The following is a 14715-nucleotide window of genomic DNA, read 5'->3' on the forward strand; positions in this document are numbered from 1 at the left end:
CTACTTTCAAAGTTCTGACAGAATAAATATCGTGCTGTGGGAATATTAAAATGTGGCATTTCCGTTTATGACAGAAACACAGCTCACATGTCTCATTTAACCGAAAGATTCCGGCTTACACCTGATGCAGAGGTGAGGGGCAGGAATGGTCAATAATTGCTAGGTATTTTTCACAGTTCATGCACGTGACTTGCGCCCTTAAATACAGAGAGTGAGGCTCAGCAGCCACACACCGCTGCTCCCCGCTTCCCACCTGCAGGCCTACGTGTTGCTGAACAGGGAGATCGCCCTCACGTCCGCAGACTCCTTGGAACATTACTAATACATTTTTCAACTCACTTGTCTCCGTCTGTGGCTCCTCCCCGCACTCATTAAATGCCCGCTCGGCGCTTCAGTCTGTGCAGTTGAAGGCAGTCATGACCGAGGGGCTGTAAGGTTGGACTTCTATCATCTTGACAGCAAGCAAAAACATCTGAGCTCTTCTTTTCGGGCACTCTCACCATCCAAGAAGCCTCAGCTATGAAGACCATTCTTGCTGCATACTCAGGCGTCCTCAAAGGTAAGACGCTTTTAGCTGGAATATGCTGGAACAAGAGCTGCAGCAAGCAAACAGACATAGGTGGTCAAACAAATCAGAAGTCGTTCCTGGAAGAGGTCAGCAGGACATGAAACACGCCAGTTTTTATCAGTCAAGCGTTGTGCTCTATGTAAAGCACGTTTGTTGTAAAAGGAGCCATACAAACAACATGATATCATCACTAGTATTACAACAACAGTAAGCATTTTAGAGGGATATAGCAGAAGTGCCACAGACCTTTAAGTGTGGGTAAGTCATATTCATCACAATTTCAAAAATCATTTTAACATTTAAAAAAATCAAAAAAAAAAAAAGTGCAAACATCATTATTATGTACCTCAAAGAAACTGCAATTGCAAGTGATAATATAGGGGATAAAACAGTCTTTACAATAAAGTGAAGGGGAAACGTTCACTGCGCATTATCACAATTATTGAGTTGTGGTCTGTGGCTGTCTCCCTTGCAACCTGATTTTTCACATTTTCAAGTTTTTCTGCAGTTGAAATGTTTTAAAGTTTAGTCAAATTAAGGATTAATTGTGACTGTGCTAAAAAAAATGAACCTTTCAACTGGAAAAACTATTCTGCGACATGTGCTACATGGTTTTATGATGCAACCTCGCCTTGTCAAGCTCCGCTTTACCGAGAAAGTGACAATTTTCTGCTCTGTGGGAACAGAAATTCACATTTTTCAATTTACAAATATAAGAAGTTTAAATGAGTTGATAATGGTGACAGCTCAGGAACATGTCAACATCTGTCTCAGTGGCCGTGGAAGTGGACTGTGCAGCTGGAGATGAGTCCAGCTGTGCAGTAAGGCAGTTACACTGAACCTGTGCAGTAACTTGTAAACCCTGTGGAGCTTATTTCTTCAATATTTAAGTCATGCAACAGTCTACACACACCAGTAAGAGACAGGATGGCTTTTGAAAGAAAGCACATGATCCACCTGGTTGCTCCACCTGCAGGACATGGTGGTGTTTGTTTACTCCTCTCTCTGGGACCAGTTTGACCTAAAGTGGGCAGATGTAGCTATGAACTAGTCAAAGATTGTATCTTGGCCAAATCTGTCTCTCTCCATCAGTCACTGGCGCAGATTCAAGCAGTGATAGTCTTAAGGAGTCATAGCATCATAGTTTACAGGTATTACCACCAGCAGCCTGGTGCTGGGTTATTTTCAGTGTGCACAGATGGGATTAGACGACAGTGTTTTCCTGGAGGGGAGATCTTCTTATTGGCTCTCAGTGCTTCGAGCGCTTTAGTCGCCCCTAATGTGTCTGTTACTTTATGCTTCCTCTTTGCACACGATCTCTTCACATGTTGCTGCGAGGCTTTACTTTCATGGGCTGGTGATTGAAAAGTGCTGGTGAGTAGCTGAGGCTGTGTGTCTGTGCTCGGCCGTAACGCAGGCTGATGTACAGTAGGGCAGATTGCTCGTATCATCCTCACTGTGTTCTAGGAATGTTCACACGGGCACTAGGAAAGTATTATTAGGAGTGTGTTAACTGCATCTTTTCAGTAAGATTCATTAGCATGTGCTTCTGTTTAAATGTCTGTAACTGTGTATTAAATAATAATCCAGCAACATGGATATTTGACAACTTTGATTAAACTCTTTTTTTTTTTTTTTTTTTTTTAATTTTTTGCTCTGTTGTCTCTTTATTTTGTCTCCAGGTACCGGCTCCAGCATCCTCTCTGCCCTGCAGGACCTGCCATTGGCTTTTTGGCCCTGCAGATCCAAGATGGAGAAACATCTGCAGGTCATCTCTGTGCTGCAGTGGGTCATCAGCTTCTTAACCATGGGTAAGAGAGAGAGAGAGAGAGAGTGTGTGTGTGTTTGTGTGTGTGTGCCGCTGCGTGTTTAATTTAAGCCATAAGAAAGCAAAGAAACCTAGAAGATTTAGCTTGTAGTCTCATTAGTCTCATAATAAGGAGGTCAGATCACTAAGCTGCACACATACTTGTTAAAGACCCCTGGGATTTCTCTCTCCTGATTGCCATCATTGACAACAAATTTTAGCCTTTAAACGCATTTAGGTATGACAGTCCTTTTCTGCTCAAACGTCTCTCCTCTCTCCTTCCAGGTGCTTGCTGCACTCTGCTGTTGATCTACATGTTCTGCACTGACTGCTGGCTTATCGCTGCCATTTATACCGCCTGGCTCATCGTTGACTGGAACACCCCGAAACAAGGTGATACATTAAAGATGTCAATCAAAAATCACTGTGATGGTTTGAGTTTGACCCCCATGTAAAGAAAGACTTCTAGTTTGATGATGATGAAGAATTGGTTGGATGATGCATTTTTGCATCTAAAAATGCTACACTGGTCGATATTTACATGTGAAGGTTAAAATGTCAAATGGTGTGAATGAATGAAAGACTTGATTTGGACATCAGCGTGCAAATGAATAAAGGGGGGGACTAACCTCTATGACGTAAGCAGTGGGTAACATACTCTGTAATGATTAGCACAGACAATGACTGCATTCTGTTTTAGAGAATGTTTGAATGTTTCTTTAGGCCTGAAATGGTTTGCATCTGAGATAACAGATTTGTCAGGGCTTTTTTTTTTTTTTTTTACATGTGATTGTAAAGCTAGAGGGAGTTTGTTTAGTGCTGAAACACACAGCAATCAAGAGAAAATTAATTGACAACAATTTGGGTAATTGATCAATGGTTTAAGGAATTTATTATTCATAAAAATAAATATGAGAATTTGCTATTTTTGCTATAACTATTTTGTTTTTTAGCCGAATAAAACACTTTTTAGACATAATTATGAATTGCCTAAATGATCAATTCATCAAAATGATAATCAACAACAATCAACATTAATTGCTAATGAAAATAATCGTTTAGTTTCAAGGTGTAATGGAGTGATTTCTAATCTGTATTTTCCTCCTCAGGCGGCAGGAGGTCCTCTTGGGTGAGGAACTGGACAGTGTGGACATATTTCCGAGACTACTTCCCAGTCAGGGTATGTAACTTTGTCAATTTATTGATGCACCATTGCTAATGTCTCCAGCCCCAACCTTGAAAACTCAAGGGCGAACCTTGGAAACCTGCTCAGCTTCTGTGCATTTTGCTGATTTTGCACAAAAGAAGTTCACTCATGTCTTATAGCTCCTGCTGAGCAAAGTCACTATTGTATGATTTGAACTAGTTCATTGATCTCCAGTCGTACACCAGGTTGACATCATAGATAAGTTTATCAGGGGTGGATCGGGTATCAGCTATCCGCTCCATGCTGTTCCTTGTCCTGTGTTGATTATGATGAGGGCTTGACGTTGGTTGGGAGTTTTAGACTTTGTCCCACCTGATAGGCCAAGGAGCAGCTTTTTTTTTTTTTTTTTTTTTTTTTTTCCTCATGTATCTGTCACTTCATATTTTAGATGAGAGGACAATGCTGGTCCAGGCTAAAGGGGAGAGCATCATTGCAAACTCACACACACACACACACACACACACACACACACACACACACACACACACACACACAGTGCATGCAGGGGAAAGTAAAGTAGCTGTGCATGACTGCTATTGAAAAAGCCAAGAGTCAAAGTTGGAGTGTGTTTTTTAAAGGGAAGGAGTCTGAGATATTCTGCATCATCACTTTTATTCAGACAGATATGTGTTACTTGTGATATCAAAGAAAAAAAACAACCACTGACTATGTTTCAGTTCATGAAACCACTTCAGTGATCACTTTACTCAGGTTTTGATGAGCTTATCCTCTGTATACAGAGCAGAATCCAGAGTGCTGAGTAATTCAAGGGGGAGGAATTTCAAGTCCTACTCTTTGCAGCTGAACTTTGCTCGTCACATTGATCTGTAAGTCTGTGTGCCATGTAGCTGTGTGTGATCTGTGTACCAAGATGGGTTGATGAGATAATACTTTGGTCACCCATACACTTGGTGCCAGCTGGCTCTCCTGTGTCACTTTATGAAATCTCAATATTGCTGCAAGAAATAAATTAGATGTTTTTTGCTGGTGTGAAAAGTTTTCAGTGTTGAAATGTTAGTTACTGGCTACCGACATATGCTGAAGTCTGTAGTTGAAGGTTCATCTCTGGTAGCAGTTCAGTTTAAAGGTGCATTAAGTGGGAGTTTTACTGTCCCATAGCTCAAAATAACCAGAATTTACTATAACTGCAGGGGCATCAATTTATTATAGGGCAAGACTTCTCTATCTATTGTTCTTTATCTACATATGACTATTATTCATATGAGTTGGAACCCTTCTGGACAAAGTCTAAACCAGCCTTTAAATTGAATGGAGGACTGTAGGAAGTTGGGAGTGTGACTGTTATGAAAACAGTTACATGAAAGTCTGTGCAAATCTTAACACTAGAAACAAAGACTCCTCTGTAATATTGATGCTTATTCGCAGTGACCAGTGAATCTAGTCCTGTCTCCTCCAACTATACAGTTAGAAGTGTGAAATGTCAGCAGTCTCTCTCTCGGTCCCACTGTTATCTCTTCACATCTGCCATGCCAGCCAGGTGGAGTCCTGCGGTACTATGGGGATCCTGAATGTGATCTCATTTGCTAATGTGGTTATGTAACTGTTGTGTTTGACTAGCTCCTGAGGGAGCTTTGTGTACACATTGTGATGGATCTAAGTCTACAGTGCAGATCAGTGCACAGTTACATTTTCTTATGAGTTTCTTCTTCAGTTTTACAACTTCAATGTGAAACCATTTGAACATTCTTTGCCATTCTTTTGTTAAAATAATGCTGAATGTTTAGAGTTCTACTTTATTGCTGCCAGTCTGAACAGGTGCACAAGATGTGTACTAGGTCATTATTTTATGACTGCACTTGAGCAGACAGAGCAGAGTCATGTAGAGTTTTAGCTGATAAGGACGTCCTTGTTCTACTGAAACACATGTGGTGTCCTAAATCCATACTACATACTAATTCTACATACTACATACTAACTCTAAGCAGGTTTTGAGTATAATAGTGTGTCTACACTGGAAAAATGACAAAAGTATATTCCACATCATCACATGCATATACAAATGCATACATACACGTGTACAGTGAAAGTGGCAGTTATGTATTTATGGATTGAAAATGTCATAAAGAAAGTAATTATTATTACAAGTATGTTATGTAATGCAGAACACCATGCTTAAACTACTGAAATTATAGATAAAGCATATTGCTCAAATTCGTGCTGTATACTTTAAACAGTCAGTATGCAGACTAAAAAACCCAGATTTTTGAGTGTGCTGTTAAAGTACACCATTTTCCCAGAATGCATTGCACGCTGCTCACAGCTGGAAAAAAAAGAAAACATTTTCCCGTCTTTGTTAAGTTTTTAACTGAAAGTGACTTTCTAAATTTGCAGTTTGCATTTGCACAGTGCTTTCATTGCATCGTTTTAGAGCTGAACAAAAATAATCCATTGACAGAAAATTAAAAATAAAATTGTATTTATCATTTAAGTCATTTTTCAAGCAAAGATGACAAACATTCATGATTCCAGTTTCCTAAATATGAAGATTAGTTGCTTTTCTGCTTTTAAAACATTGTAAATTGAATTTTAAGGGGGGGTTTTGGCTGTTGGTCAGACAAAGCAATTGAACTTAAAATGTCACTTTGGGCTTTAGCAAACTGTGATTAGTGTTTTTCACATTTTATAGACCAAGCAATTGATTAATAATTGGCAAATTAAAAACAAAAATGATTTTTAGTGGGAGCCCTACATCATTCCCTGTTGGTATAGAATGGTAAAGTATGTAGATGTCTTGTATACTAAGTGTATAAAAGTGTATACTATACAAATTCTTATAATTATAAGTTTATTTGTACAGCACTTCTTAAAACAATATGTTATATAAAATCAACGAGACAGGAACTAGTAAAACACCAGGCATGAGATTAGTGTTCACTGTATACTGTGTAGTACTGTAGACAATACTATACATTGTATGTATTTTGTATGGAATTGGGACACAGCCGCTGTTCTCAAGCCTTTTATCCATAATGCTCACTAAAATGGCTTTCTCATATCAGATGTTCCTGGAGTAGCAATGTGCCCCTCATATGGAAATCAGCCTCACACTGGTCCTCTTTGTGCTATTGTCCTTCAGCTAATTAAAACCCACAACTTGCTGCCCAGCCGGAACTACATATTTGGCTACCATCCCCATGGCATCTTCTGTTTCGGTGCTTTCTGCAACTTTGGGACGGAGGCCACAGGCTTCTCCAAGAAATTCCCAGGCATCAAGCCCTCCCTGGCCACCCTGGCAGGGAACTTCCGCTTGCCCGTCCTTCGGGACTACCTGATGTCTGGAGGTGAGATGATTTGACAAGCCGTGGGGTCTCACTTGAGTTCTTAAAACGTCTGCTAATGCTGATAACTGTATCTGTAAGAGACCAGACCTTTGTCCTATTGCACAGCAGAAAGGGCTTCTATTTACTTGGAGCTGCTGATTTATAGAGCTTTAGGTGTTCTGTTCTGAAGGGCTGTTTGCTCTTCGGGCTTCGTCTTTGCCCAAAGATACTGTTTATACTCTCTGAGGTTACTATAGGTTATTGTACATGTACATGTTGTTTCAAAATGTTCCAACAGCCCTCATAGGATTTTATTTTGGTCTTTCTTGTTGTGTGGTATGTAGGTGTAAACAGACCTAACAACTAGTTCACTAGTTCAAGTGTAATCATACTCTTTCCACATCTTTTTTTTCTTCCTCTCAGGAATCTGCCCAGTGAACAAGAACTCTATCGACTACCTGCTGTCTCGAAACGGGACGGGAAACGCTGTGGTCATCGTCGTGGGAGGAGCAGCAGAGTCTCTGCACTGTGCACCGGGCATGAATTCTGTCACCCTTAAAAATCGTAAAGGCTTCGTGAGGGTGGCCTTACAGAAAGGGTGAGCTTGAGTGCACAACATTCAGACACAAGGACACGTGCAGTAACGGTGCCTAAACACAACCTTGACCAATTCTGTTTTGAACATGGAAATGTTACTCTCGGGGCCGCAGTGACTGAGTGGAATGAATAAAACCTAGATTATCACTTGCAGAAAGGTTGAAATTACCTCACAGAGAGCATTGGCAAATCTGCTATGAATGTGCAGTTCCTCATGAAGCTTTGAACTCCTTGAGGCATTCGGTACCATTTTGGACAGAGTTTGAGAGCTGGCATCAGGACGCCCAAAGCATCGCATTAATCACAATAACAAACTGTACTATAACCTGGAAGTGGTCCAGGTTTGTCTTGTGAACCCAAACAAGCCTGATACCCTCTTAAATATAGCTGAGGATTATCACTGGGTTCACCTTTTCCAAAGAAGCTTAGTGTGCTAGAAAAGACATGCAGTTATGTAGGACTTCACTCATAACTAGGTTAGCATGAAAGTAAGCTGAAATAAGCCAAGGCTGTGAGTTGAGGCCACATTGGGTCCACTTCCTGGAACTTTTACAGCTTGGTTTTGATGCCAAAGCCAGTTGAATAATGACTCAAGTTGTTTTTATATGGAAGATGGAGTAAAAAGTGCAATTCTAAGCTATATAATCAAAAATTTAACAAAATAGACCTTCATTTCTTTCACCTTGTTCAAAGTAGTGTTTACAGTGCACTGAATTTTCTGGTTGCTGTCTTAAAATCCACTTTGCAGATGGCAAGTGATATAGAACAATGGTTCTTAACTCAGGACCCCACAGGGAGATGATCTACAAACTTGGCAAGAAGAACAACAATATTTGTTTGCTCCACAAAATTATGTTTATTTTATGGGATATTTATCTTTTTTCTTATTTCTTGTAAAATACTAAATATAAAATATATTTTTATCGATTCAGTCCTTGAAAATATTGAATATTTTGAAAATATTCAAGTGAAACAGTCTGAGTAAATGTAAAATCACTTTATTAGGTACTCACAGCCCATAGAAATATATAAGCTTCAATGAAGGGTTGTCAGTTGACTTTGTATTGTTTTGGTTTTTTTAAGGGTCACAAACCAAAGGTTGGGAACCACTGGTGTAGATGATGCTCTATGGATCGGTTTAATGAAAAAAGTAAAATTGTGTGAACTATTTAGTCAGTCTGAACAGGTAAAATGTTACATTTCAAGCTGGCCACTGATGATGTAACATGACAGAATATAAATCCACAATGTTTCCTGATAACATAAATCTTTTCACAATTGTACTGTATCTAGCCAAGACAAAAACTGTTTGACTCAACTAACTGTTGACTAATGATGAAGCTGACTATTAACCCAGATATGGAAAATGTCTATGCTTTCGCAACTGGAAGCTTAAACAGTCAGCCTACGTGACAAGTGACAAGTAAGCTAAACTGATTCATGATGATTAACACGTTTCATACAAGCCTAAACAAAAGCAGCTGCTTTTGGATTTTTTTCTTTTGCAACTTCAGTTGGCTTGTCAGTGATGATGTAGTCTACTTAGCCAGACTGTCCTCACTTTGTTTTAGCACTGTGCCAACGTGATGCAGAGACCGCTGTGTTAAATCTAAACTATTCAGTTCTGGATTGTCACTGATGTGTCATGCATTAGACTGAGCCTTCTAGTATGATACCTGTTTTACAGATATGGCTGTAATAAAACAATAAAATATCAAGGCATATAATTTAGGCTATATAAACAATGGTGCAACAAGTCCGCAAAATTTGTTTTAACAGTGTAGAAAGTGAAAAGAGGTATCTCAAATGATTTCTCTGTCACTTAGGACCTTTTCATTGTTATAGATTTTTTAATTCTTGGCATTGGGGACATTTTTCTTTGCTTCCTCAGGGCTGACTTGGTTCCAGTGTATTCCTTTGGAGAAAACGATGCCTACAAGCAGGTGATCTTCGAGGAGGGGACCTGGTGGAGAGCTCTCCAAAAGAGGTTACAGAAGATCTTAGGCTTTGCCCCGTGCGTTTTCCATGGATGTGGCCTCATCTTTGGCAACTCGTGGGGCATCGTACCATATTGCAAGCCAATCACCACCATAGGCAAGTTTATCTACTAATGTTTGGTTTGCGTGTATATCCAGATTTGCAGATGTACAGATTAGGGTTATCTTTAAAAATGTCAACAACTCTGCTATTACAGTTCAGTTTAATACAGGACAGTGACCAACAAACAGTTAACAGATTAACAGAACAGATGGTCAATATTTGCTTTGTCCAACCTCAAGAGTGTATTAATGGTTAACACTGAAGGTTCTGACAATTTCAATTTAAGTTTCTTTGATTAACCCTTTGTTCTAATCTTCCTCTTGTTCTTTTTAATTATAGTTGGGGAACCAATCACAGTGCCAAAAATTGAGGATCCAACTGATGAGATGGTGGATCTGTACCATGCAATGTATGTTAAGTCCCTGCAGTGCCTTTTTGACAAGTACAAGACCCGCTTTGGCCTGAAAGAAAGTGATCCCCTGTACATTCAGTGAAAGAACAAAGGGGGCCCCATGGAAGCTCTGAACATGGAGAACTGTGGAAACATCTTCAGACCCCTCTGCCCCCCTTCCCCTCCCTATCCCTGTCCAATCTTGGTGCCCAGTTTGGATCATCTTTGGATTCCAAACTCTACACCTGAGCACATTTGCTAAAGAAACTTTTGCTTTCTGCGTTGTCTCACACATACACACAAACACTGGCATAGTTCCCTCTCAGGAAATGGCAGGGTTGAAGAAATAGAGGCCTCTCCCTGCTGCTGTCACCAGGTTAAACAGTCTTGGTTGGACCAACAGACAAGTTTCACTGAATCCCACATCAAAATGTGCCTTTTGTATCTATTTTTATTTTTCAGTGAAGGCATCAAGTTTGGGCTGTCTTATCAGTGCAGAGGGGGCTCCACTAGATGGAGCTGGAAGGTAACATGCAGGACTGCCAAAAGAAGTGCCAATGTTTTCGTTAACTCATTCATTCAAGTAATTCTCCCTTTTATGATCCTATTATATGCTAAACGCACAAACAATGCAAATGAAAGGTACTACTTTATTAATGGGATAATGAGCCCAAAGGTTAATTGTGCCAAAGACCTATGTTGTCCCCTCACACACATGTGTTTCTAATGCATGAAAGCTGAAAATGAAGGAATTCTACTCGGTAGATTCATATTGTGAATGCACAATACATGTGCCTGTGATTGTATGATGCCATAAAGTATTAATTGTATTCTGCAGAGAGGAAAAAAAAGCCCATTTTAGTGCTTGTCTCTAAATGAATATTTCTGATGCACTTTTTGTATTGCTGATTACCTTCTGAGGTTTTTTTTGTCTCAAGAAAAATGCCTTTGATATGAGAATTATCCAAGACGGTCGTTGTGCTGCTTGGCTTGATTTTCCTTTCTTGTCCTACTGGTGTCCAGGTCTGGATGGGTGTGTCTTTTCTATGCAGTGAAAACTACAGCAATGTCTTGTATCTTCAACTGTTTTGGGAAGTTTTTAGCTGCATTTGAAGAAGATCACGTAGTTTTGTGGGTGAAAATCCTGATGTTTGATGATTCCAGTGTACAGTGGATCTCTTTGTATCCGTGCCAAGGGTGATAATTGAAAAGGAAAGAACGACAGACAATAATGCCTTATTGCTGGTAATATATTATATTTGAGGGTGTCACTTGTACTTATTTAAAATAAGAGTATGTGGGTGTGGGATATATACTGGGAATCATCAAAATAAGTGAGCTTGTGTCATGTTATGAAGGTGGATGGTGAATTATAAGATTGTCATTGTCAGAAGAATGTCCTCCGGTTTCACCGTTGTGACTTATAAAGAGCAGTGTAATCCCTGTGCAATAAATTTGCAAGCAATAAACAGAGTGAGACCTGTCTATATGATGAATGACATCATCTGCCTGCCGATATTTAAATTAAACTTTTGTATGTTTTCAGACGGAGATGTGTGTGTTGTGTGTCTTGTTTTTGGACACTTTTCCATGATGTTCTGCCATGTTCTTTTCTCCAGTTTACTTCAGAGGACTACCATCCTTTTTGATTATGACATCTGTGGGGCCATTGTAGGACAAACATGCCCGAGATAATTCAGTGTATACTTCATTGTTAGGATTAACTCCTTATCTTACAAATTTCCCCTTAAGTAGCTGTAAAGCTGTTTAGAAACATCTTATACAACACTATTTGTGTTTCATATTCAAATACAAGGCTCCATTGTTCTATGGCTGCATCATTCCATCAAACAGAAATATTTTTTACCAAATTTAATTCTGGCACATTTGGTATCTGTTTAAACTTTGGGATCTCCACAAAACATAGCTGTGTGGGTTTGAGCACTTTTTGGCTGCACAGTATGAGTTTGTATTGACAGGCTCAGTGGCAGGTGAGTAAAGTTTGATAATAGCACTGAAACTGGCAGCGGTGCAAGAAGTAAGACTCTTTACTTTAGTAAAAGCAGTAATACCGCAGTGTAAAATACTCTATTACAAGTGAAAGTCCACTTTTTAAAATTTTGCTCAAGCGCACAGGTGAGTTATTAGTGAAATATACATAAAGTATTAAAAGTAACAGTAGTGATTGCAGAACAGTCCCTTTCAGAGTGTTGTATTATATTATTATTATTGATGCATTAAAGTGTAAAGAGCATTTTGATGTTGTAGTTGGTTGAGTTGGAACCATTTAACTACTTTATATATATAGTGTTATGTTGTTTAATCTACAGCAATGCATTATATTCTAGAAATTGATAATGTTTAGAAGCAAAAATCTTAACCTGCAAAGTAACCTGTAACTATAGCTGTAAAACAAAGTTTGTGGTGTAAAAACAATACATTATTTCCCACTGAAATGTCATGGGGTATAAGTGGTAGTAGAAAATGGAAATACTCAAGGAAAGTACAAGTTTCTCTCCACCACTGTAAACTGGTCAATATTGAGACTACGAGACTAACCGATTAAATACAGCTTAAATAAATAAAATAATAATATTGATATTGATTAATAAAAAAAGGAAAATCTTCAGTGTAAAAAATGTATGAACAACTTGACCATCACAGTATCAATTATATTTAGAATAACTTTTTGTTGTTCAACAGGCCAAATACTGGAGACAGATGATGATTTAAGGCAGAACAGTCAATGCTTCTTGTAAAGTCCAATGACCCTGATGGGACACAGCACTGCTCTATGTGTCTGAGGCTGCCCCCCGATGGTTGCTCAATATTCTGCAGTCAGGTGATAAAATCCTTCATATAGTAGGGTATGCACAGCTGGTCAGATGTCGAAAAGTTGGGGACCCAGCAGTAATTAAGTATATTTACTCAAATACTGTACTCTTGAGTATTTCCATTTTACACTGTTTTAATGTGTGACATTAACAGAAATATTGTGATTTTACTCCACTACATTTAACTGACATCTCTAGTTGTTACAGTGCAGATACACATTTTACATACAAAACATGATGAGCTTACATCAGATACATTATTACTGATTTAACTACCTGACAGTATATAAGGTAGCTATTATCTGTACCTTGACTACAAAATTAGCTAAAACACCACAATGCTGCTCATACATGCATCAATAATAATAATCCAATATCATATAGCCGTATATTTACAATGATGTACACTCTGAAATGAGTATTCTATATCATGATTATTTTCTTTTATACTTTAAGTGCATTTTGATAATACTTCTGTACTTTTACTCAAGTCTAATTTTGAATGCAGGACCTTTAAGAATATTTTTACGGTATGTCACTGCTACTCTTATTTAAAGAGTCTCAGTAGGCTACTTCTAGCACCAAAAGGGGCCAGGGGCCTCCTGGAGTCTTTTTCTCGTCCCATCTGCTAGATGAGGAATAATTTAATGTTACTGATCTAGTGCTCAGATGTTCTAAAAAAGATAACACATTCTGACATTTGCTATCAGATGTTTCTCACTCAGTACTAGTGCCCATTAAGCTCCCCTTTTTTATCTGCTGTTGGGTTAATGTTTGTTTATTTGGAGGTCAATGACAGACTGGTGAGAGCCCCTGAGATAGACAGCAAAATATGAGTTTGAATTGTTCTTTTTCTGGCTCTAATGGAGATTTCCAGGGACAAATGATAAGAAAACCAATAATAACAGGAGTTTTCAGTAGTACGCACCGCCTTTAAATGGCGGATGTTGGTTTGAGCCAATAACCAGTGTGAGTGTGGCGCCTCCCAACCGGAGACGGATTACGGTGTAGTAAAACGGGAGAATCTCGATTGACCGCCGCGACCTGCAAGGCCGGGGTCACGTGACTATCTGGTGTACTTGCTCTGTAGAAAAAAGTCAACAGTAAAGAACAAACATAGCTGTCCTTGCAAAATAAATAACACAAAAGAGATAGATACTCTAAAGCTGTTAATCATTTTCAATCAATTCTTTCATCTCTGGTTAGTTTTGACAAATTGTGATTGTAATAATGCAAAAAGTTCAATTCACAAACCTTTATGGCATATTTCAATAATACAAAATATACATTTGTGTTGGAACAGTACGCAAGACAAAAAAGAAAAAAAAAGTTAACAAGTCCAATTAAGAAAAAAGGTTTCAGGCCGTTGTTGTCCGTCATGCACTGAAGAGATTTTGCAAAAAGCTTTCGTTCATTCTTCCATCTCGCTTAACCTTTAAATATTTACGTCTATGAATGAAGTGTTTACCCAATAAAGTGAGGTTGATTACCAGAAAATCCAAGTTTTTCTCCTTCATAAGTACTCCAGTTTTAATCACATTTAGAGGGTGCAGCAATAGATTCACCCTGGAAGAAAATATATCCTACAGTCTCAATATATTCTCTCACAGAATCCGCGTGAGTTGTTATTCCAATTATCCAATTCAATCTTTCATGCAAGAAGTGATTAGATGGATACATGTCATTCAAAATGTTAAATGCCACTTCTTTGGCTTTAAGTAGGATTTCCTTATATTTCCTTATTTTCCTTGCCTCTTCGTCTCTGTATTCTTGAAGAACATATTTTCTTTTTAGCTGATTTGGGTAATACAGTATTGTGTTTACATTTTTTTTAAATAAACGTATTAATTAACTGCTTCCTACTTTTTTATAACTTTGTTTAAGGAGTTTTTGCATTTATATAAACATATACACACATGTACAAACACACCGAACTCACACAGACATTACCTTGCATGATACCCACTCCTTATCCCTCCATAACTCCCTT

General features: G+C 38.6%; 1 protein-coding gene across 1 annotated transcript; it reads left to right on the forward strand.

Moving 5' to 3' along the window:
* The first annotated feature begins 213 nt into the window (after window positions 1-213).
* On the forward strand, window positions 214-11442 carry dgat2 (diacylglycerol O-acyltransferase 2). Its single transcript, XM_042431026.1, has 8 exons — window positions 214-559; window positions 2251-2379; window positions 2661-2768; window positions 3485-3555; window positions 6680-6884; window positions 7287-7461; window positions 9352-9554; window positions 9840-11442. Exons 1-8 carry the CDS (start codon window positions 520-522, stop codon window positions 9992-9994), a joined length of 1086 nt encoding a protein of 361 aa, XP_042286960.1. The 5' UTR covers window positions 214-519; the 3' UTR covers window positions 9995-11442.
* The last annotated feature ends 3273 nt before the right edge of the window (window positions 11443-14715 follow it).

The sequence above is a fragment of the Thunnus maccoyii genome, chromosome 13, assembly GCF_910596095.1.
Source record: "Thunnus maccoyii chromosome 13, fThuMac1.1, whole genome shotgun sequence".
Lineage (NCBI taxonomy): Eukaryota > Metazoa > Chordata > Actinopteri > Scombriformes > Scombridae > Thunnus > Thunnus maccoyii.

Excerpts from the sequence above, each read along its gene's own strand:
- dgat2 (XM_042431026.1), top strand. The coding sequence starts at position 520 with ATGAAGACCATTCTTGCTGCATACTCAGGCGTCCTCAAAG. Across the intron at positions 560-2,250 it reads ATACTCAGGCGTCCTCAAAG|GTACCGGCTCCAGCATCCTC; the intron begins GTAAGACGCTTT and ends TTTTGTCTCCAG. Across the intron at positions 9,555-9,839 it reads CAAGCCAATCACCACCATAG|TTGGGGAACCAATCACAGTG; the intron begins GCAAGTTTATCT and ends TTTTAATTATAG.